Source organism: Spodoptera frugiperda, chromosome 25 (genome assembly GCF_023101765.2).
Source record: "Spodoptera frugiperda isolate SF20-4 chromosome 25, AGI-APGP_CSIRO_Sfru_2.0, whole genome shotgun sequence".
Taxonomy (NCBI): Eukaryota; Metazoa; Arthropoda; class Insecta; order Lepidoptera; family Noctuidae; genus Spodoptera; species Spodoptera frugiperda.
The window spans coordinates 1,100,811-1,124,730 of NC_064236.1; the positions used below are offsets into that span (position 1 = coordinate 1,100,811).

The 23,920-nt window shown below is 35.6% G+C and overlaps 2 protein-coding genes across 2 annotated transcripts in view; one reads left to right on the top strand and one right to left on the bottom strand.

Moving 5' to 3' along the window:
- Positions 1 to 19,635, bottom strand: part of LOC118264829 (uncharacterized) — a 34,720-nt gene extending 15,085 nt beyond the window's left edge. The window contains exon 1 of the mRNA XM_035577489.2: positions 19,273 to 19,635. Coding sequence (XP_035433382.1) covers positions 19,273 to 19,476 — 204 coding nt within the window. The 5' untranslated portion in view covers positions 19,477 to 19,635. The remainder of the gene's footprint in view (positions 1 to 19,272) is intronic.
- Positions 1 to 23,920, top strand: part of LOC118263381 (alpha-tocopherol transfer protein-like) — an 82,395-nt gene that overhangs the window by 36,435 nt on the left and 22,040 nt on the right. The gene's annotated exons all lie outside the window — the stretch shown is intronic.

Below are 23,920 nucleotides of genomic sequence, written 5' to 3' on the forward strand. Positions count from 1 at the left end.
GTAATCAAGTCGATCAGGCAGTGTGGTGGTAACTGGATACCTGTCGACACCTGTTCTGTGAAGGTGGAGACATATGCTCCTCATCTGGTGTCGTATTTAGTAATAACTAGCTTCTGCCAGTGGCTTCGATCGCGTCCCGTGGGATAAAAAGTAACCTATCACCCAGGTTAGCTCATAGCCTGTCTGTATACCAATAAAAATCCGTCTGAAACTACAGTCAATGTGATTGACGCACAAACATCCCCACATCGACAACAGTTAACAGCTATCAACATCTTTTTTCCATGGACGGCTATTATTTTTCATAGCCGCACAGATCTTATTACATACACTCTAATGTTCAAATCGTGTAATAGCAAGTGATGAAGTTCTGATTTTCAAAAATGCCTTTATTCTATAAAACACAAAGGTTTCCGGATGGTAACAACATCAAACCAAGTACAGTAAAATATCCTTTACACCATCCCTGTTCTTCTTAAGATTATCATTAGAACTAATTAATGAACTAGCCTGGGTATAAGCGCTCTCTGATAAATTTGAACCTTATAAACCGCAATCACCAACTGTCACCAACTGGCGTGCCATGCGAGGAGATTATGGCAAACTCTTCATAGGTAGAGGAGACTCATAGTTGAGGAGTAGACTGTCACGCGCCGTTAATGATGTAGCTCTTGGACGAGAATTCACTGAACTTGTGAGTTTTGGACCGTAGTGAACTGAGTGACTAGTACTATCGTTACTCAGCCACACCTCATTATGGCAAATATGGCGGAACGCCTCTCGTAACCAACAAGCATTACGTGGATAATAATATCACGATTAAAGTATAAAAAATAATAAGTTTTTGAAGCCAAAATATCGGCAAAGTTTTTTGTCACAACTCTAGCGTCTGCCAGCTGTTTCATCAGCGGTACTGGGATAAAAAGTACCGTGATATAATATTATTTAGTTAACAGACTATGACCTATCTGTGTGCCAAATTCCATTAAGATTCGTTCAGTTTTTGCGTCGAAAATTCTTAACTACATAATTTCGCGCTTATGACTCTAGGAAATAAATGAAAGCACAATGAAATGTCTTGATCGAATTCGATAGATTGAGATATAGCCTGCAATATAATACGAAAAATGTTTAAAAAATAGCTTCGTTAATTAAGACCATATAAATATAAAACTTAAACACGTCAACTAATCACTGATATGGCTAATTAATAATTTATTGTAATAGCTTCATTTGACATTAATTTATACAGTTTTTAGACATTTTATGCGAATATTTGTTATAGAGAAATCTTTTTATAGCAAACTTGTGAATCTCCTTTCCATTATTTATACTAAGTACTGTTACATTATTGAGGCACTAAGCAGAGTTCCTTGGGAAAACTGTTTGTCTTCAGAAGCCTATAGTTTCTCTTTCAGCTCTATTTTGGGAATGTTGCCTCCTTCTGGTCATCTAAACGTTATGGCCATGACAAAATCGGTGTATCAATGTATCACAATTATGAATCCAAGCTTCTCTGAACTTATTTATAGTCTCCCCGATTCCTAAATTCCTAAGAATTTAGCAGAAACCTCCAAAAACTCGCACCGCATTTGAAATTTCTCTGGTGTTACCGGTATCCATAAGCTTACCATCAGGCGATCTTTCTGCACGTTTGCTGACTATCCCATAAAAAAATACTACTACCACCAAATGACATTCAAATACGTCTAGTATATCGTAAAAGAGTAACAAACTTACATCCATACATTCTCGCAAACTTTCGCAATTGTAACATTAATAGAAAAGCATTCGAATGGAGATCGATCTAGGCCGCCACCCTATTAATAAATACATTTTAATAGTAAATAAAACAAAAATACATCAGAAACAGCCGTGACAATCGATTCATAAAAAGAGTACAGCGAGCGACCACAAATCAACGATTACGATACAGCTGCGTAGCTTACATACAAGGTACCATTTGAAAGCATTTGTCATTACAAAGACGACCTCAACAACGGAAATGTTACGGTTAACACAACAACAGAGACGAGGAAAAATATCATGAAACATTAACAATAACATTCTGCAAGAAAACTATTATACAATAACCATAGGTACTATGTTGTACCATGGGGTAATGCAATAACCAGAAGATAATAACGCTATATAGAATAGACCAGTGCCATAGCTCAGTAGGGAGACAAGTAGTAGAAATACTCATTGAGCATACATAAGCCTGAAAAAATGTAGAAACAGTCATCAAGTCAGCGAGGTATAAGCCATATAACATCTACGACAATCGACAATGATGGTAACTATTAGTAGTTCAATGAAGAATTTCTATAACATGCCAAAGTGATGTCACAGCTTCATTTTACCATAAAATTTAGGCTTTAATAATATATCATCAAGTCCAATATAAATAATGTTGTCAAGCAACCGAATTTCACATAACAATCAGTCTATTAGTGTTTCTACCGTCTTTATTGGCCCAGAATACAATGTGGTTACATTTCTTAAATCATTTAGTGCTTTTTTGTGGGGTGGTGCCTCAAAACTTTGAATTTCATCACTTGAGAAGAAAAGAACAATTAGTTAGACATTATGAAATTAAAAACCACAATCATGTTTTTCTTCTAGACGGTCAACAAGCCAACTCAACCAAACAACTATAGATAGTCAAGTCCTGTATAAAAAAAAATGAGAACGCTTCATGAGCAAATACTAACGACGTGCAAATATGGCGCGGTGTACACAGATCCTAGAGACTACGTTAAACACCGTTCTTTTCAACAATAGCAACAGTAACCTTGAAAAACTGATGCTAAAGAATGGTGTTTCTTTAGAGGAGTAAAAACTTACAATGGATAGCGAGCCGATAGATTGCTTTCCCATCACAAGAGCACTAGATAAATCATTATGTTCATTGAACATCTATACTGAAGATCTGATCTTCCACGAAGAACTGTTACTTTGAACTCAGTAAGAAATGGTTGAATTGATTTTTGATTTTACAGCCTCATATATTTCTCCAGAATCTTTGGCAAAAAGAGTTCAAGGCACTGAAAATCACTCAGCATTTTGATATCCCATTTGAAAGTTCTTTGCATGCGATAGTCCAATCTGTTCACGAGTGTAATGCAAATTATTTGACTGTTCGTTTGAACACAAACATCTCGCAAACTTGTAAAAACAAGTTTGTAATGCTTCAATTTTTTGCCAAGCGGTCGAGTCAAGTTATCACCGTTCACGATTATGAGCCGTTGACCCGTGGTCAAATACCTAATCGGTTTTTTGTCTTACATTTAGAATCGTACTAACGGCGAGTTTTCTTGTACCTTGGCTTACTACATCAATTTGGAGTATTTAGTTTTAATCTTTTATCCAAGGTGAAAGGAAGAATATCATAAAAGTTAACATTGAAATTGTATGATGCTACTGTTTCATGTGTTGGCCAATGCCCTTTAGCCACTAGTTGCATTTTAACATATTTTTTCTAGTCTTTGCCTAGATTGAAGTTGGTATTTCTAGCCAGACGCTGCTGGATGTTAGTATCTTCTTCATCTTCACGATACCAAATCAACTGCACACACTGCTGCTGCATCTCCTTCCAATTTCTTACATCCTCAACCTTTGTGACTTAAATCAGACCACCTAAAGTTACCAAATTGACCCAGTAGACAGCACTTGGTACAGTTACTACCCACGCTCCTAATACATTTTGTTAATAGTTACCAAACATAATAATGTTTAGTAAATCTTGTGCCCACGAGTTACAAGTAACACCGGTCGGTCGATGACCTTGGCCGTCGAGCTATGAAATTAATATACAAGAACAATATTTTCGCACGCATGCGCTAAGAAATGACTATAACGTACTCCGGCGTAATTAGTGATTGTAGTAATATACTCGATGAGATCTACTGTCTCTTTTATTAGGTTGTTAGAAGATTATTATTGAAATTCTATAGTGTATCATAAACTTAGCTAGATTAAAATAATGGAAATGAAAAGATAATTCTGACGTTTTTGAAAAGTATAATTATCATAAAACATACAGCTAGACAATATCACATATGATCTATACCGTGGAAGCAATCAAAGTATTTTCGATCAGTGAATTTAAGATACATCTGTTTAATAGCCCTTATTTTCAAGAAGTAATCTGACAAATCACGCGTCGAAATAAAGTAACACCATATTTAACCATAGAAGCTACCGCCGCGCGCTAAATTTTATCACCCCATAAAACCGTCTGGCCACAACGTCCCAGTAAGATCTTTCTAAAAGGGATCACGTTCCTTTTCGACTTTGAATACTATACCGATGTATTTTTGGACTATAATGTGTACCATTGGAGTAAAAACTAAACTAGCAGCATTAATGTCCTCAAAGAATTAATGAAATGTAGTAACCAAGTAACCAGTAATGTTTCTCACAGTGAGATTCCCAAACCGGTACACACGGATGAAGAATGATTACAGTTTTTGTTAAAACGGCAAAATGTAATGAGAATTTAAGTGAATGAGGTCCGCAAACGGCCTTGTTCATATTTCTGGGTAGCGAAATAAGACAGCTAGGCACTACAGAATGTATTATTTTGGGAATCTAGGCTATTTGTGCCGTAGTTTTTTTTATTGTACGCTTTTTGTTAGTAATTCCATTTTCGTCGTCCATCAATTTCTTTTGCGTTAACAAAATACTGAACGAAGATGTTTTTGTTATTTTTGGACGATCAACATTGCTGTTAACTAGGCGGAATTTTGAGATCTTTCTTTTTACGAAATGTCTCAGCTGTTATATTAAGGAAGAAGGCTTAAAACGTTTATAAGTTGAATACGTATGCAGAGTCACACTGAGAAACCATAAAAAGTCCTTAAAATATGCTTCATAATCGGAGTTTAAACGAAACTGAACTGACATACTCTGAACATAAGCTTCTAATATGCATGTACATAAAGTAGAGATGTTCTTAAATTCACAAGTCACTGCAGAAGTGGAATATGAACCATGTAGGTACAGTTACTAGCATTCGCCACAACAAACTGTTTAAAACATTATAATTGTAACTCGTAACGGATTGCCTGCGCCCGCGCCCCAACTAGGACAAATAAACACAGCTCTGTGTGAATGTCTATGTTTAAGTATACTCTTCCTGTTGGCCTTTTTCCAAATACTTTTTTTTATTACTGTTTTTAATTTGTCGAATTATTTTCGTAAGTATTTATAATGCTTTCAATTGTACCAAATAAAGTGTTTTGGCTATTTCTATTGAAATTCTTCTTTTTTATTATTTTTATCTGGAGATATTTGTGGTATAACTGTCGTGATTTAATTAATTGAACTTTACATCGTACATTTCAATTAATATTGTAGACATTGCATTGTTAGTCGAATGGTCGCTAGTTCAACTGCTGGACAAGGGGTCTCGGGTTCGATTCCCGGTCGGTCAAAGTATTGCCAAGCTATTTTCGATTTTTCAATAATTTCTCAGTAGTACATGAGACTTATACACACAAATAATGAAAAATGGGTGAACATTGTATAGCGGTTGCCATAATGTACACCTCTGCCTACCTCTTCGGGGATAAAAAAGCGTAACGTTGGATATTATTATCAAAAAAAAAGTATTGCATTTTTAACCAACTTCATCTAATCATATTCGTATTTAAAAGCATAATATCGCAGCTCAATTCCGATAAGTATTGATGAAACTGAGTATCACGAGTTTCATATAATAAGACACTATTATCTTTATGCATTCACCAAATTGAAACCTGAGGCTGTAATGCTGCGTGTTGAGATTAAAAGTATCTCAGTGAGGAATGCGAGGCCATCCATCTAGTTTTACATTCTGTGCTTAAGCCGTAGGCGACCGAGGAGTGCCCACTTCATCTAAGCAACGCCTGATAAACTATCAGACGGTTATCTAGAGCATATCGCGGCGTCGAGCTAACGTGGGAACCGAATCAAAATATTGATAACTGTTTGGAATTGTTGTTGTGAGTTGCGATATGGAAAGCTAGAAAGAAGAAAATGCTATTATTGAGGTGTAATGAAAGATGAATGATTACATCTGTTTGTCCTTAATCTTTTTCTATCTCTTTGACTGAATATTGGTGTTACATTGTTTTCACATAATTGAACCAACGAAACTATGTAGCCAAAGAATTGTATTGTGAATTTGATTGAAAAAGAGCAATCAATTGAGTTTCTTGGTCGTTCTTCTCCATAGGAATCTACATTTTGGAACGAGCAAATAGCTTCACTAGTGGACTGACCGACAGATAGATTTGCGTTGACGTTCAAAAGTGCCTCTATTAGAAATAAATAATTTTGACTTTGAATTTTCAATTTTGTACTCCTGATTCTTGATAGGTCGGGTGCAATGTAGATGGACAACAAACGACATCATCATTGGTAAAGACTAACACATCTTCGGAATCACTGGCCTTTCTTTTCTAGATTTTAGAATTGAAGTAAAAAAAGTCATTTGGAGTTAGATTTAAGGAAAAAAGCTTAAGTTTATCTTCTTGAAAGCTTGTAAAATTTATTGTTTACACTTGAGCTATTAACAGTAGTTTACTGTGTTTTTTACCCCTTTTTTTTTGTGGGGGGAAAATCATCCAATGACTTTTCTCGCCTTGGGTGAGGCGAGAGGGAGTGTCAGACTCTTACTGACTAAAAACCACCCCGTTCCTTCTCCTGCTTTTCGAGCCGGAGCCCCGGTAAACCCGCTAGGTAGTCCGCAGCTCCGGGTCAGGCATCAGCCCTATTGGGCCCCATCTGTGGTGGTCTGATGGCTCTTTGAGGCGCGCGCGGAACGCGACGCGCCGCACGCACGGGTCTGCCCCTACGCCCGGAGTGTTTTTTACCCCTAGGTAGCTACTTTATATTTACAAGTACCTAGCTTTATTGACGAACAAACTGACAGACTACTATTTATTTCTTTATTTGTTGACATTTCAAAAGTACCTACTTAAGGTTTAATAAGAATAAATGATTTGACTTTGACTTTGACTTTACAAAATATTTTTTTTACCTTCATCTTTGTATTGGCACCAGTCACTGATTATTCTGATTAAGTATAATTCAGTCTGCAATGGTGACATATCAATCTTGTCAAGTTGCCTATTTGGGAAGCCAAAGTGGTCTTGACCCACGCATATGTAGGCATGACAATGCGGTCAAGATCTGTAACTGTAGAACGAATCGTTGGAAAGAAACTACTTTAATTACTTAATTAGGTATGTATTATAATGAAAGTGTATGTTAAAGAATATTTAGGTTTTTTATATTGGTGAGTTTAATTGTACCAGATAGTTTGTAAACAGTTTGAATAATTTGTGACCTTAAACAGACACGTTTTCATCTCTCTATCTCAGTTGGTAGTGGGAAATAAATTACATATAGAAGAGTGTAATTTTTCTCCTAAGTATTGTATGGTATTTGGAAAAACCAACTCCTTTTGGCTTCTGATGAAAACGAGTTGGACTGCTGAAATCAAAACATTTTACACAATATGTATAGAATCACTATAAACTTACTTTTTAACTTTCCTCTTAATTGTTTGTAAGTTAGGAAAAAAACGTGTTAGAAAAGTTTTCTGGGCTTCCAAACAAACAATAGTTGGACAGTAAACAAATAAAATTTTAAAACAAATTGTTTCACTTCCCATGGAGTTCTGAGTGAGAAGCCATACAAACAAAGTTATGAAAAGGTCTTTGGAAAGAGTTTTAATGTCGAAACAGGTCCCAGCAGGTGCGTACTCCATTGGTGTAGCGTTTAGACATGCTAGCGACCTCCGACCCTAGTTACTTGCCTAGCCACTAGCGTAACAACTTGCCTGGTGAATAGGATTTCTTTTTAAAGATGGCGGTTGGTTTATTGTTCAACAGGTGGTAAGTAGGACCAGTCTGTAGGGGGTCTTAGATCTTGTTGAGCAAGGGTTTGGTATTTTGTTCTCTAGTAAATAGAGAAATAAAGGAATAATCATCCTACATCTACAAAATGTCAATACCAAGCTCCTGCTTCAAATACAAAATGATGATTATTTAAATGACGACTTAGGCAAATAGAAATAATGTTACTGTACACATTATTTCCATAATAATATGTTATCCATGAAATAATACCAGCTATAAAAAAGTTAAAAATAATTTTAATTTCCGAAGTCGGTGTTTCTCGGTATTATTTGTTTGCTACACCGACTTCCGAAATTAAAATTATTTTTAACTTTTTTAGTGAAGTCGGTTTATTTTTTTTGTAAAAAGTATTTTATTTCACACTTTTTAGTTGCGATACGCAGTATTGAAACTAAAAAAGTCGGTTAAAATTATCTATCTCACTTAATTAACTTTATTGTGATTTCTATGTGAGTATGAAGTTCCATTGGCCATTTCTGGTCTTCTTCATCAGTTCCACCTCTTCAAAGGTTACTTTTTGACTGTAAATGCTTCAATTCTAGATTAATATACCAAAATCACTATATAGTTCCCTATAATATTTGAGGAGTTCCCTCGATTTCTTTAAGATCCCATCATCAGATCCTAACTTGGTGACAATGGGACCACCTCAGAACTATCTACTTTCGAACAAAAAAAGAATTTTGAAAATCCGTCGACAATTGACGGAGTATAACTTTATTGTGATTTCTATGTGAGTATGAAGTTCCATTGGCCATTTCTGGTCTTCTTCATCAGTTCCACCTCTTCAAAGGTTACTTTTTGACTGTAAATGCTTCAATTCTAGATTAATATACCAAAATCACTATATAGTTCCCTATAATATTTGAGGAGTTCCCTCGATTTCTCTAAGATCCCATCATCAGATCCTAACTTGGTGACAATGGGACCACCTCAGAACTACCTACTTTCGAACAAAAAAAGAATTTTGAAAATCCGTCGACAATTGACGGAGTATTCGATGAACAAACATACAAAAAAAAAAAAAAAAAACATACAAACAGCCGAACATAGTACCTCCTCCTTTTTGTGAAGTCGGTAAAAATTAAAGAACCAGAAACTGGTTCATCTCTCATGTATCTCATTCATCATGATAAATGAACAAAATATATAGGTATTTTTAAGATTGAGCAAAGTAATATTGGATAACCGGTGTATAGGATATACATATAAAACACGTCATCATTTTAAAACTTATTGTAAGTTGCTGACTATGATGATGGTGACAACAAGAATGTTGTTGCATAACGAAGTTCAAGTTAGCTGCATATGTGCAAGTACAATAACATTGCACATCAACTTCCAAAAAGACCTAATAAGCAAGCAAACCAGGTAATACAAAAATACTTTTTTGATCCGACTTAAAACTTCAAATTAATCTTAACCGCAGTTGCACCAAAAATACTTAGCGATAATAAAAAAAAAAACAAGAGATTTGGCAAGATAATAAGACTAACACTCATAATTATTAGCAGAAACAAAACTGAATTTCTTAACTCACAATTAACATGACACGTATGAGAAAACATTAGGACATTCTTAAACACACCCTTTGAACCTATTGTTAAGCGTTTCCTAACTTAACTCTAATTTCGGACACGTATTGTGAAAACCAGTTAAATACAGTTAGGTTCATGGATACAAAAAAAAAACAGTCGATTAAAACAATGGTGTCCCAATAACGGACAGCGGTGTGATCCATTGCGAAACACTAACAGTGATTCATGTTGCTAATGACGGGCTAAATAAAGTAGGCTAAAGCAACAGTCTAAATGTGGACGTTTAGAGTTTAGAGTTAGATGGTAAACACATCATGATGAAGAGTTACAATCTTGAATTCAAAGTCTACAGTGGTTGTAAGGATGTTTTAATCAATGCTTATGAGGTTATGAATCTTATCTAAACGAGTATACAAAGTTGAAGAGTTTGTTTGTTTGAACGTACTAATCTCTGTAAGTATTGGTCCGATATGAATGTTTTTTTTTGTGTTGGCTAGTGTATTTATTGAGGAAGGTTTTGAGTTATAAAATATAACGCTATGATCAAAAGGAGCCGAACAGAACAGGTATAAACGCGTGGTAGTAGCTAGTAAATTAATATATGTAGATGTTATTCCATTCTTCTATAGAAACAGATTGTTTTGCTTATTCTGTTGGTAGACTGATATAGTAACTAATGGAAAGTATGAAAATTTAGCCAGGATACGAATCCCTAGAAAATGTATTTTTCAGTATTTTTGTTTGGACTCAATAGTTTGACACAATCCAATTTAGCTAGACAGAAACAAGCTGAGCGTTTTTGTAAAAGATCCTTCAGTCCATCAATGTAGTGAATAATAATATGAAGGCCAATATAACAACCCATGACATGAGGGTGCATAATAATGAGATCATTTCAAAGATTCAAGATCTCCTATGCATGGTGTCAACCGTGCAATAACATCTTACATCAAAACATAAAATGCTTGTTGCCATCCGTCAATCTATTAGCAGAATGTTTTACAGTTTTAAGCTAGTAATAAAATACCATTGAAGTAGCAAGAAATGTTTACTGTCAGCCATTCCGATTAAGAAACTAACCAGCCTTATAAGAGAAAAGGTGGAATGGCGTTAGCCTTTCGCCCCACGGATGCACGTCCGTTTAAGTTATGGGAAAAAATCACCCCTCTTTCAACATAACACTACTAATGGCATTATAATTAAATGTCATACATTGGTATTTAACTGTTTAGATGGTCACTTTATTACAGTGAAGAAGCCAATTTCAACTTGTTGTTGCTGCTTGGTTTTTTTTTAAACTAGTGAAAATTACCGCCGTAATCAGAAACATTTAATGGTTAGGTACTTAATCGAGTCCATAGCAATTGTTTTCATTACAAAGTCATTACTAAGGAATAGTTTAAGTAAGTTAAATGTCTCCGAGTGTAGCACTAAAAGTCTTGTAGGGGGATTTTTTTACATCCTATTTCATTAATCGAAAACTCGACTGTTTGAGTATTACATACATAAAAAAGATTACCTAATGCATACAATATTATTATCGGTTACACATCGACGTCCTATCTTATTAAAAGGCGATTTCAATGTTCCAGTATTCTCGAATCATGCATCTAGGCTAGCGTTACAAGAGCTAAGTTGATCCTGCACTCACGACCGAGGGAATACTTGGCACTTGCCACACAAGCTCTGCATTCGAGGACTGCTGAGGTATTTCCCAGATCATTGTACTTAAAAACGGAGGTGCCGTAATTAGTAGGAGTTATAGTCACTTACAATGATGTGGACCGTTTTCGGATAGACTCAATTTGATCGTTGAGTAATATTTTGTATCTCAATTTAATATAATTATAAAAATGTAAACTGGATCTGTTGTAACTTGGCAATGTATTCATAAGTTAATAATTTTGCACGCCGTAAGGCAAAATGTATCGGGACTATACATACCTAAATAACATCATATCTGTACCTACATTTTATGCAAATAAATGATTTCTATTTCTATTTCTATTTCTATTTGATTCTTATATAAGTAATACCTATGTATTTTGATAGGTAGGGACCCTTTTTCCATTCAAGAGGAAATTAACATTTTAAAACTTGATCAATTAAGCAAACACAAGCAAAACTATCCAAAGAAACTCCCCAAATTAATTTATTTGCAAACAAATCAGTGAAATATTTCCTTGCCATAACATTAACATAGTACTTAGAATAATCTAAACCATTTGTTGTTCGCTAACCACATCGAACTTGTAAAAATCTCCTATCAACTCGGAATCAGCCTTCGCAGCAAGTCAAGCAGAAACTACGAGCTGCAAGCCCCCACGTTAATGAACAGCGATACATCTTCCATTTCCCACCTCCCACAAAAGGAGGATGAGTTTGGCATGTACGCAGCAAACAATGGGTCCACTATCATCCTTTCTGATCGCGAGAATTACTCACAATACCATTTCCGACCTGGAAGTAGCGGTTCCAGTTTTTCTATTCACTTACATGTTCGTCTGTTGGTACTCTGAATCATTTTAAGTGTTTCAAGTAAATTGTTTCTTTTGAAAAGGTTTTTGTGAGTATTTTTTTGGTATTACTTTAATTGATGTTGCCTTTGATAGTACTGTTAAAGTTTTGCGTCGAAAACGTTAGAACTTATTTTAAAATTATACATTCGTATCGTTTTGTTTTAGTTTAATTGTCGTGACCACGTGTCTTTATTTTCACTAAAGCATATTTCAAAAATTGCAGTATAAAATATGGAGATTACCCGAGCGAAGCCAGAGCGGACTGATAGTGTAAGAATACTCGTAACTATCAATTTACGAGTATAACACTCGTAAATTGATAGTTATTATTTATTCATTCATTTTGGTATTCTCAACAGAAATCTTAAACAACTTGTAATAACACAATCAAAACATAAAATGCACTAAACATCTGCTTACTACCAAAACACAAATAATAATACTAAAATATTACCTAAACGAAATAAAAAAGCTAACCACAGCTAGAAAAATATCGCAGCATTAAACCAAACCAACCGGTTCTTCATCTCTAAATAAACAAACCTCACGAAATTAATGAACTCCAATAACATCATCGTATTGCTGTGAACATAAGCTATGTGAAGACAGACTAGTATACCACCACATCTCTTCCCGTGAGTGCTGTACGATTAGACTTATGAGCTACATATTCACACAGATACAGAGCAGTAGCGCTCTCTAATATGCATCCACTTTTTAACTGTGATCTCCAACCTGCAATCTTGGGCAATCTTGAGCAAACATTCTTAGCATAGCAAAAGGAGAATCCATGTCAACCAGTTGACTGTCCTTTAGGGCTGATGCCCGACCCGGAGCTGCAGACTACCTAGCAGGTTTACCGGGACTCCGGCTCAAAGAGCAGGAGTAGGAACAGGATGGTTTTTAGTCAGTAAGAGTCTTACACTCCCTCTCGCCTCACCCAAGGTCGGACAAGTCATCGAATGATTTTCCACCATTAAAAAAGGGCTGTCGCTTGCTGTTAATGACAATTACTTAACTTGAATTAACTGCACATTAGCAGGTAAAAAAAAATGCGGACAACGGTAAATATAAAAGGTTGAAATTATAACAATCTACCCACAGTTACTGTTAATATTCTCACTGCCCTTTTTCTTAAAAGGTCAAACTCACCGCGATAGATATCATCATCACACTATTGTTTCTTTTTTCTGTAGTTTGTGGCATTTTACTGTAAACTAGTTCTCTTTAAAACAAAGTTAGACATACTGTGTGTTGTTTTGTCTTGTTCCTATGAAATAGGTATCAAAATATCTGATAGCAAAGGCCTGGGTATAATCGTAATATGACAAGACTACTGACTAGCGTACCTCAAAGAAAAAAACTGTAACGGTCTCAGATTTCACACAACCTAATAGTATATATGACCCGTAAAATTAACCAAAATCTTTTGAACGCTCACTAAAAAATATTTTAAATCCGTGTATGAAAAAAAGACTACAACAAATACGGCGGAAGAAAATGCCATATACTTCGTTTACGATGATCCAAAACAGACGAATTGAATTATATTGAGTGGAGCAAAGGAAACCAGAGCATCAACAGGAGACTGCTAATAGAATGACGAAAGACTTCACGAAGTAGAACAAAAACAGTTCAGCTAATGCAAGTAAGTGTCAGGCGATGACAGCTGCTACCAGACGGCATACATTCGATGTATCGATAAAAATATTGGTAATGAAAATTGCAACCTCATAACTAGGCAATAAAGTTGGGTATTTATAGAACAAAGATATGGAAGATGGATATATTTAATAGTTAAAATATTACAATTATATTTTAGACAAAGTTATTTTGTTTTATATGGTTTCATATAATTTATAATTGTTATAACTTTAATATTAGAAGATGAGATTTGTTTCTGTTCCTGATCCAGATTTCAAATCGAAAAATGAAGAAGATTTCAAAAAAATAAAATGGCACGTGAATAAAAAAGACAATCTCTTGATGATATTATTATGCAGGTATATTGTTTTTGTTACTAACCCCAAAATAACAACAGCCACTATCAAATATTGATGGCCCAATGTTTTTTCATAGCTCATGTTAATAATACTAAGTATGTACTTATTTATTTTATAGGAAATGAAAAGAGAGCGTGGTATTCCAGTTATTTGCAGTATTCCAATGTTTACATATAAAAGGAAAGAGATAAACAAACAAAAGAAGAATGGATTATATGAAGATATGAATAAAAGGGTTTTGAAAAATAAGATGTCATCTATTATTATTATGATGAGAACACAACAGGAAATAAGAAAAGTCAGGAATATAATAATACTAATTGGAAATGCAAATAATTTAATGAAAGGAAGAAATGAATGTAAAGTATGACAATAGATTAATTGAGACATACAAACACATAATAGTATGGGAGTTAACAACGTCTTCTAGATAGAATGAGGAGAGTAGGAAATGTTACACTTTAAAATTATTTGTTAAAGTTTAGAATTTTTACACGTGCAGGTAAAATGCGCACTAAGAAATGCAACCACTACCGATAGCCAGACAGCCTTTTTTTGAGGGGGGAAAATCATCCAATGACTTCTCCCGTCCAGGGTGAGACGAGAGGGAGTGTCAGACTCTTACTGACTAAAAACCACCGTTCCTTCTCCTGATTTGAGCCGGAGCCCCGGTAACCTATAGCCAGATAGCCTGGACTCTAACCGAATCTGCAAGAGAGACAGCGTATTAACAAACAACTGTTCTCAAATTCTTGTTTTTCAAACATATACCTACATTATTTGATACATACATTTGACAAGAGCAGGAAGATCTGATAAGTATCAGATGAAAACACATTAAAATCGAAGTTACAATGTGTTTATTACAGAATTGTAACTATAATTGTACCGGTACAACATTGCAATGGTTCTATATTACATCTCAAAACACTAATTACTAACATTGCAAGCACACAATGATTCAACGTATTACAGAATATGACAACATCGCTCAATGATGGAACAACACATTGTGAATTAGGAATTCTTAAGACTCTCATTGCAAACCTTTGAAGTTTAGACAATGAATTCATTACAAAATACAGATGACAGATATATTTAAGTAATCATACAATACAAAAATTTCAGGTTAAACTAAATCAGCTCCATAACACCGACGTACTCGTACAAGATATTTTCTCCAACTAATCACAGTAAAGAGTAAATTTTTATATAGGTCAACAATATTATTTAAATGATGATGTGTAAAGGCAATCGAAACATCTTAACAAATATGTATCACCATCATTTTCAATATGTACTTTGTTTAGGTTAGAACTATTTGGTCTACCAGAGAAAAGCTATCACCCCAGACATTATGAAGAGATCTTTTTTATATGGACCCTGACCCGCAAAGCTTGTAACTTGTGCATATTGGAAAGAACCTCAACGCTTGTCAGGCGGTTGGAAGATCTCAGTTTAAAATATTTAAAAAATATCAAAAAATACTGCTGCCCGGTCTCTGTGAAATGTATGTATCACAATATTCACAATAGTTTTTTTTTGTACAGAAGGACCAAAAATTGATCGTAAATGATTAAAAATATATTCAGATGAATTGGTACGGTACCCTTTCTATTTTTGAACTCAGTTAAAGATACAAAAGTATCTATCTATAAGGTCTGTGAAATCTACATTGACATGTCTCATCGCAACAAAAAACAAAACAATATCAATAGTATAGAACGCAGTTGACACGAAAGGTGAATACCACCTTAAGGCACGCTCATTTAGAATATTAATTAGATTGGCTACGTGATTAGGTTCCGAACCTTCCAAAATATGGATATGGGCTTTGCATCCAGTCACGATAAAACGTGTATTGTTTATTTGTACCTTTGATACTGACAGGCGGCGTGGTGAGTGACCGTCTTTTACGATTGAAGACTTCTCTTTACTTTGGTGAGCTGGTTAGACCTGATGATTGTATCGCGTCTTTCTGTCTGTCCTACGAAGTTCAATTGAGTAAATAGTCCAAAAACTATAACGTAAAATAATGGATTTTACTCTAAATACTCTATTTTCCGTGGGGTTTTAACCTAGTTGTCTCCAAACTTCGCGTAGAATAGTTTGCTTTTGGACAGACGTGCTCCATTGTAGGCCGAATCATAGCTTACCACTAAACAAGATAAAGACCAAACGGATAAACATGGTAGGTAGGGAAGGCTTGGCAAGCGATAGCGCATTTAAATGAAAAGTCTGTCTACATGTTGAGCGTTGCGATTGTGATGCTACTGGCGCAGCAGCTGACTCAGGCTGCAATAACCACGTACTATCAGTGTTGATAACCTGGTTGCTGCCGATAATTGCATTTATATCACAAAAATGGTGGAACAAATCTCAAATGTTCACGGGTAGATTCGCCCATTGTAATGTATAACTAGAAACTGATAAGAATTTCATAAATTCCGTTAACGGTGATATCAGAAATTCACCATGAAATCGGTGCATTGAAATTTTACAATAACTTTACCGTAATTTTAACGTTTTATAAGTATTATATTGATTTTTTTATTATAAGTTTCGTGAGATATACTAAATTAATTATTATGTTATCGAGTAGCAGCGCGACAATCGCTTCGTGGGTCGCCGATTGCTGCTGAATATGAGCCTCTAGCATAGCTTGAAACTAGTCGAGTTCCTCATCAAACAGTTACGTGTGTAAGCCGATAACATAAAATAAGTAATGTTTTATCCTCAACCTCAAATAAATATAGAGACCGCTGATGATACTGATGAGCATTGGTCAGTTTGTGCGAAGGTCATGTCATTGTCAACTTTCAAAAACCCTGACAATAACGTATCTTTACATATTTTTAATACTTTTTGTGCCCATTTGTGTGAATAAAGCAATTCTTTAAGTGAAAACACTTTCAATCTTTACATTTTTCGTATCAAAACAACTTTATTTCTCAGGCTTAACGTTTTTGTATGCCATTGTTGTTGAAGTCTGGAAATCAACGTCATACAGTTTTTTGTCATACAAAATGTATGTTCTACATGTAACCGTTAATTTCATACAAACAAAGGTATCATTACGACCGGTCGGAAGGTCACTGGAACAGCAGTAAAAGTAGGTAAAACCATTTAGAAGATGTTTTTTCTAAGACTCTTATAATTATTTACGTTTTAATAATTCTTTGAGTCAAAACTAAACTAGTTTTTGAGGAAAATGTGTCTTTACGTAATAGAAGAATTAGGACATGTGTTTTAGAATTCAAATTAGAGATAGGTAATTACGATATTTAATTACTAGTAAATATTTTAATTGGGATGATTTTTAAATGATTACTTCTAAAATGATGTCGGAAGTGCACCTACAAACAGGTTTCGATTTTGACCCAGGACAGAAGGAGACTTATGCTTAGTAATTAAAAGTACTATCTGCCTTTTGTAACTCAACGAAAATCTATAAATATTGTGTGCACGTTTCACAAAGAAAAATATACCTACTAGAAATATCCTAGTGTTAAAAAAAGGTTAGACCAGTTGGAACATACTAATGTTTCAGACTGCGTATCTGCAATAACATTTTATATTTGGGAGAGCCATACTTTGGCAGCAATGGGCCACGGTTCAAACGGAGTGATACCACGGCCTCACTGAAAACTGACATGAAACGTTTGCGTTGTGTTTCGTTGTATAAATAAGGCTAACAGAGGTCCAATTACCCCCGTTCCTAATCTTCCCTATCCCCGATTCCCCAACAACCCTTAAATTCCTAATACCCCAAAAGGCCGGTAATGCACTTGTAACACCTTTGGTGTTTTGGGTATCCATGGGCGACAGCGATTGCTTATCAGGTTATCAGTTCGTTTACCGGCTTATACCATAAAAAGGGGCCAAAACAATAAACTACAACTTAGTAAAAATTGCACCCCTCTGCACATTTGTCTAGCGACAATTCAACCATGAAACATAATCACAATATTTATGTCTACTTAGTGAAAAGTAAATGTTACATAGAACGAGCACATAAAATCATATATTATATGTTAGAAGGAATGAAATGCTATGTATTGGTATATGTTTCTCATGGTAAACATGGTTATTCTAAATGACAAGTGTTTCCCCTATATTTGTACCTGTTTCCGGCTTCGACAAATGGGACCGGATTCATGGGACGCTGATGCATCCTTCTATTATAAATGCGAAAGTTTGTATGTTCGTTTGTTTGTTACTCATTCACGTGAAAATAGCTGAAGGGATTGAGGTGAAATTTGGAACAGGGGTACGTTATCATCTGAGAAAAGATATAGGCCACTTTTAATCCGACAGCGACGTAGATGAAGACGCTGGTTTTGTATATTTTATACACAGACCAATGGAACCAAGTAATAGCGACATTTAAGGATTTCGCAATGTCTTTTTTTTTGAGGGGAGAAAATCATCCAATGACTTCTCCTGCCTTAGACGAGGCGAGAAGGAGTATCATGATCTTTATACTGACTAAAAACCACCCCAGTCTGGATGAGTTTCTCTTAGTCGCTGACGGATAATAATGTGACGTAGGTAAACGTAGAAAATTAGCCAAATTGTAACGTGTTGTCTACTATACTAATCAACCAAGTGGATAAGGTCCTTATTAAGCCCTTAATTTGAGAATAGATGCCATTCAACGTCATTTTTGGTCGTCAACCTATAAGTGACACCTATCAGTATAAGTAAGGGTAGTTTAAGGTGCTACGTCAAGTTAAGTAACTGTATAAATAAAATACATATTTAAAAATATAATTGCATGAATCTATCGAAGTGATACATTGAAACAATTTGCACTACAATTAGCCAATGACAACGAAGCCCACACTCCACTCTCACTCTTTCATCACACCCACCGGTAAGGAGATCCTGCCGTACTGGTACTAAATTACTTTCGATTCTTTTGGCACCATTGAACTGAACTGAACTCCTACAAAAACTATGTCGTGCAGCTAATTGAATGAAAATATACTAAACATGCTATTCTACTGTAACAGTGAACACTGTACGTGAACCAAGTGCAACAAAATTAATGTAAATACAACAGAGAAAATAATAGTAAAAGTAATTGCCAGCCGCAGCCGCAGCCGCGTTGATTGTAAACAAACACGCATCGCAGATATATAAGTAGGAAATGCAAAATTAATTTACGATACAAAACCCCGATAAAGAATCAAGTTTGCGCTCTGAATATCATACTAAATACTTTCACCTTCTTCAGCACAATGGTTGAAATAAAAATAAATAAACATCGCCAAAATAGTAATGGGGAAGTTGCACTTACATCGTCCACTGCCTCTTGCCTGGGAGGACGGAGTTTCACCGAGTTCTGCCTCTTGGTGACCACCGCCGACCTCGAAGAGTATCGGTTGGACAGCCTCCTCGCGAAGTTGCTCTTGAAGTCTTCGCATCTCATGATGGACTCCACTGGTCTACTGAACCCCTCGTCCAGTTGGCCGGGAGCCTCTTCAGATTGGTGCATGAACATTGTTTAGAGAACACATTAAAAGTCATTATATACGAGTAAGTTCATCGAATAAAGATCGGTTCGTTCCGGTTGAATTTAAAGTACCGACGGTGAGCGCGCGCGCAGTCAATGCAACCGTTATCGTTTGCGGTGTGTGTTGGACTGACTCGGTAATCCACCTGTCTTGTTTACACCCAAGGGACGAACCTAGCAACCTATGCTTGGCGACAAGTACTACGTTTGGTAGTAATACATTCATTTTTCAATTTCAATGCCTTATTTTACTTCTTACTTAGAGTTGTCTTATGTCTATATTTTAATTATTTGAAAAATGTTAGCTTTAACTGGTTGACAACTTGTGTTTAGTGACATCTGGTGGATAAAGATTCACTATTTCGACGCTGTACGCCATCGGTATCACTTTCAACTTGACTCAGTTAACTTCGTAGCTGTCAAACGTCGCTGTGTGGTGCACAGTTACACTCAGAGATGTCGCTACTATACACATAAAAATCATAAAATGAAATGGTAAACGAATAAAACCTCTCGTGTACGATATTTATTTTATATAATTTGACGTGTGTCGCTGTCAAAGTCGTATTGAACCAAAAATCAAAACATTTTTATTGAAGGTTTGGATTTATGGACATATTATTTCAAATAAATTATGGTATGGCCTGTGGCCACTACTTAAAATAATGAAAATGGAAGTGAAACAGAGGCCAGCTGGTAAAGTGGCTTTATTTTTTTAATTACTGGGACAAGAAATTTATAATCATACGAGGCTAGTCAAGGAATGTTGAAAGGAAAAGAACATTGAAGTGTTTAGATGTGAGCTACATTTTGATGACATGGTCTTTCAGGACATGTTAAGAAACCGTTAAACATTATTTTATAAAGTTCCCGTAACGACACTAGCAGCTTATTCATTTACTATACGTAGTCCTGCGCAAGGATATATTTCTAGAATTCTGGATCTAGGATCTGTACGAGATTTTACATATTATCTATATTTTTCTAGTTCCAAAATATTAACCCTCTCCAGCTTTTCCACGAGATAATTCACCATCAGGTGTATTCTTATATTATTTCATCAGAGAGTTTCTGTTCGATGTCTGCATAGGACATTTGGGGACATTTAATTTTAGTAACTAATCCTTAGACTTGTGCCGGTATTTTTATCCAGATATTATCATCCTCCCGCCATCAATTATAACCGTTCATGTTATCAGAGTCATAAGGAATTTAATTTAGTGGTAAGTTTTATTTTATTTTTATTTTGTTTGTCCGAATTTTGGTAGAAATTATGTATTTTTTATGCTATAAGCCGGCAAATAGCAGGTGGATCACCTGATGGTCAGCAATCGCCGCCGCCCATAGACACCCGAAACACCAGAGGCGCTACAAGTGCATTGCTGGCATTTTGGGGGTTAGGAATTTAAGGGTTGTTTGGGAATCGGGGATCAGGAAGATTGGGAAGGGGGGTAATTGGGCCTCTGGTAACTGCATTCACACAATGCAAGCGTTGTTTCAAGCCGGTTGTGTGAGGCCGTGGTATCACACCGATAGAGCCCGACCATTCGTGCCGAAGCATGGCTCCCCCACACTTAAAATAAATTCAAATCAGACGAGGTTACGCAATGTAGATAGATGACCTGGTAATGGTCACAGGAAGCTGCTGGATGCAGGTTGCTTCCAACTGGCCGAGCTGGAAGTCACTAGGGGAGGCCTATCACAATGATGATGTACTTCAAATTGAAATATTCATCTAGTTCCTTTACAACCGAAGTTTGTATGAAACACAAACTTCGGTTGTGTATCACACAAATAACCTAGCTTGCTTAACAAGCTACGCTAGGTCTTCTAGCTTATTAATGTTATAAAAAAAAAGCTATGAGAAGATTATACAACTTACTCGCTTATCTTATGATGATTCTGATTTTATTTTTTAATATTTTTGTATTTTTTTCTAACAGCCCAACGTTATTCTAAAACAAGTGTGTCAGTGCAATAGTAGAAGAAATTAACTCAAAATGAAGGTGAAATGATTTTTTTATGTCATTATTTTTAAATAACGTAGAACTTACGTGCATAGCAAACTTAGTTCGTACAGAATTCTACACACAGCTGGATTGACTATCCATGACCCTTAACATAACCCAGAAAAGAACACACATGTTAAATTGATGAGTTTGAGAAATTATTTAATCATTACCAATATAGCAAAACACACAAAAAAAAATTGGTTATCTACTTTTTTAAATAAGGCGCTCGGAAAGCGGACGGCCAATGGGATGACGTGTTCTGTGATAGCTTCAGCCTGAAGTTGGGGCTGTGGAAGTGCGCATGCTCCAAAAGTTTTATGCTGTAAAACTTCACTTCTGTTATCACCCAAGATAGTGGAGACTGGATAAATAACTCCTTAGTTATAGTGTTATGTTTCCCACACTGTTAAAATCGCAATGTAATTCAGTCATATTACACCAACACTTTGACCTAAGCTAGTCTAGTTAATAATTTTTTTTCCTATAGATCTTCAAATTCACTTTAATACTTAAATATATTTAATCACTTAATAATATAAGGTAGATATCCCGTAAAATACTCTATGTATGCCTGCCTGGCTATATCAACATAGAATAACATAAGTCACATTAATCAAGTGTTTATGTGACTTCTAACTTTTTCAAGTATTAATAATAGGTCTGCCTGTTACAGCAGTCCTATTGTTCAAAAATACTACAATAGCATATAAATTATCTGTTACATTATGCCCAATTTATGAGTACCTCGATCTAACGTTAGGCTCGCCTCGAGGGTAACCAAACGCCGGAAAATCTTAACACCGCGATTCAGGGAACGCCCCTTTTTTACCAACGCCACCTATCCGAGGACTCGACCGTCAATCGCAACTCACATTGCACAGCACTGAGCAGAATTTTATTACAAAATCCTCTAGATGGCTTTGCAGAAACGGTTAACTTCAATTTTGTTTCTAAATCTGATAGATGGCAGTAATAAAAGGGGGTGAGCCCCTGTGAAACAAATCGGAGCAGGTGTGCAATTTGATAAGAGCTTGTGCTAGTTTTGGTTACAGGCCTGCTGTCACAGGCAGTCCTAGTATAATACTTGAAATCATTTTAAATAAGAACATGTTACCTGTTGGTCTATAACAGAATAGGCTGAAATTACATGAAGCATTCTTTTATCTTCTCGAACGACAAGTTAAAAAAATCCTTCATGTATTTGTAACGTATTATTTCATCACGTGGTTCACAATTAAGAAGATAGGTGTTCCAACTTCTAAGTTTATTGTTTTGTGTTAAAATTGTAAGTATACTAAACAAAAAGTTAGTTAGAAAAGAGAGGTTTGCTTTTCTTTGTATTTTTTTACGAGAATGATACAGAAGTCTAAGTTGTTCGTTATTACGCTTTCCTAAAAAGTGGGTGGGTGTGGAATTTTATCGGATAAAAGAGATGCACAAGACGACATTTTCGTACGTTTTCCCATATTACTAAATTCCCCATAGCACCAACTTTCGAAGTAATAATATTATTGAGGAAAATGAACATCCATTTTCTTTACATTTTTTTTCTTTCTTTCAGTGTAAAGGATTCCCACCTAAAACTGGAATATGCAATAACTTTGATCTAATAGAGATCGTATTCATTTGTGTGGCTTTCACATTCCTGCTGATCATCGTCACTCAAGCCTGCCGCCTTCTGTCCTCAGGATTCATACACTTCTAGACATGTACGTACATCTTAAGCCAGCATTTACGAAATTAGTTTTATGATACTATCAGTAATTTTATAGTACGCATCCCACGCAACGAATTTTAGTTTGTCTTGTACAGAAACTCATACAACTGCGTCCTCCGATCCGCATCGTACGCACCGCATCATTAGCAATGCTTACATGCGATGTGTACTGATGACGTCATATGGAATGCGTACGATGCGTATGATGCGGGCCTGTTGACGCTTACCTTTACAATACATTGAGTTATTTTGTGCTTTGCACATAAAACTAATGTCATGCAATTAATTTCGTAATGTAAATCCGGCTTTATTTACATCAGTTCGGCTACGAACGGAGATACTCGGTAATAATCGGAAAGGAGAAAGAACAGACTATCGAACTCCCCATCACAATTAAAGTTTCACGCGATTATGAACTTTAAGCAACTAACACAAGAGCTTTTTATCATTGTCGAAAAAGGCGATCTTTTGCGGAGCTTCGAATCGAATTGAAGTGTCGCGTAATTATGAACCTTACCTCAAAATACTAAGAATATTTTTTCACTAACGTTTAATCTGTAAGTGTGAAGTTAGTTTCATATCACGGGCAAAATAACGAACTTCACATCGTTTTAACCGTCACACAATGAGAACCAGTTTTATTGCTTCCTAGGGGGCGCTAATGTACTATAGAGCTGTTTATTCAATCACTGTTGAGGACATC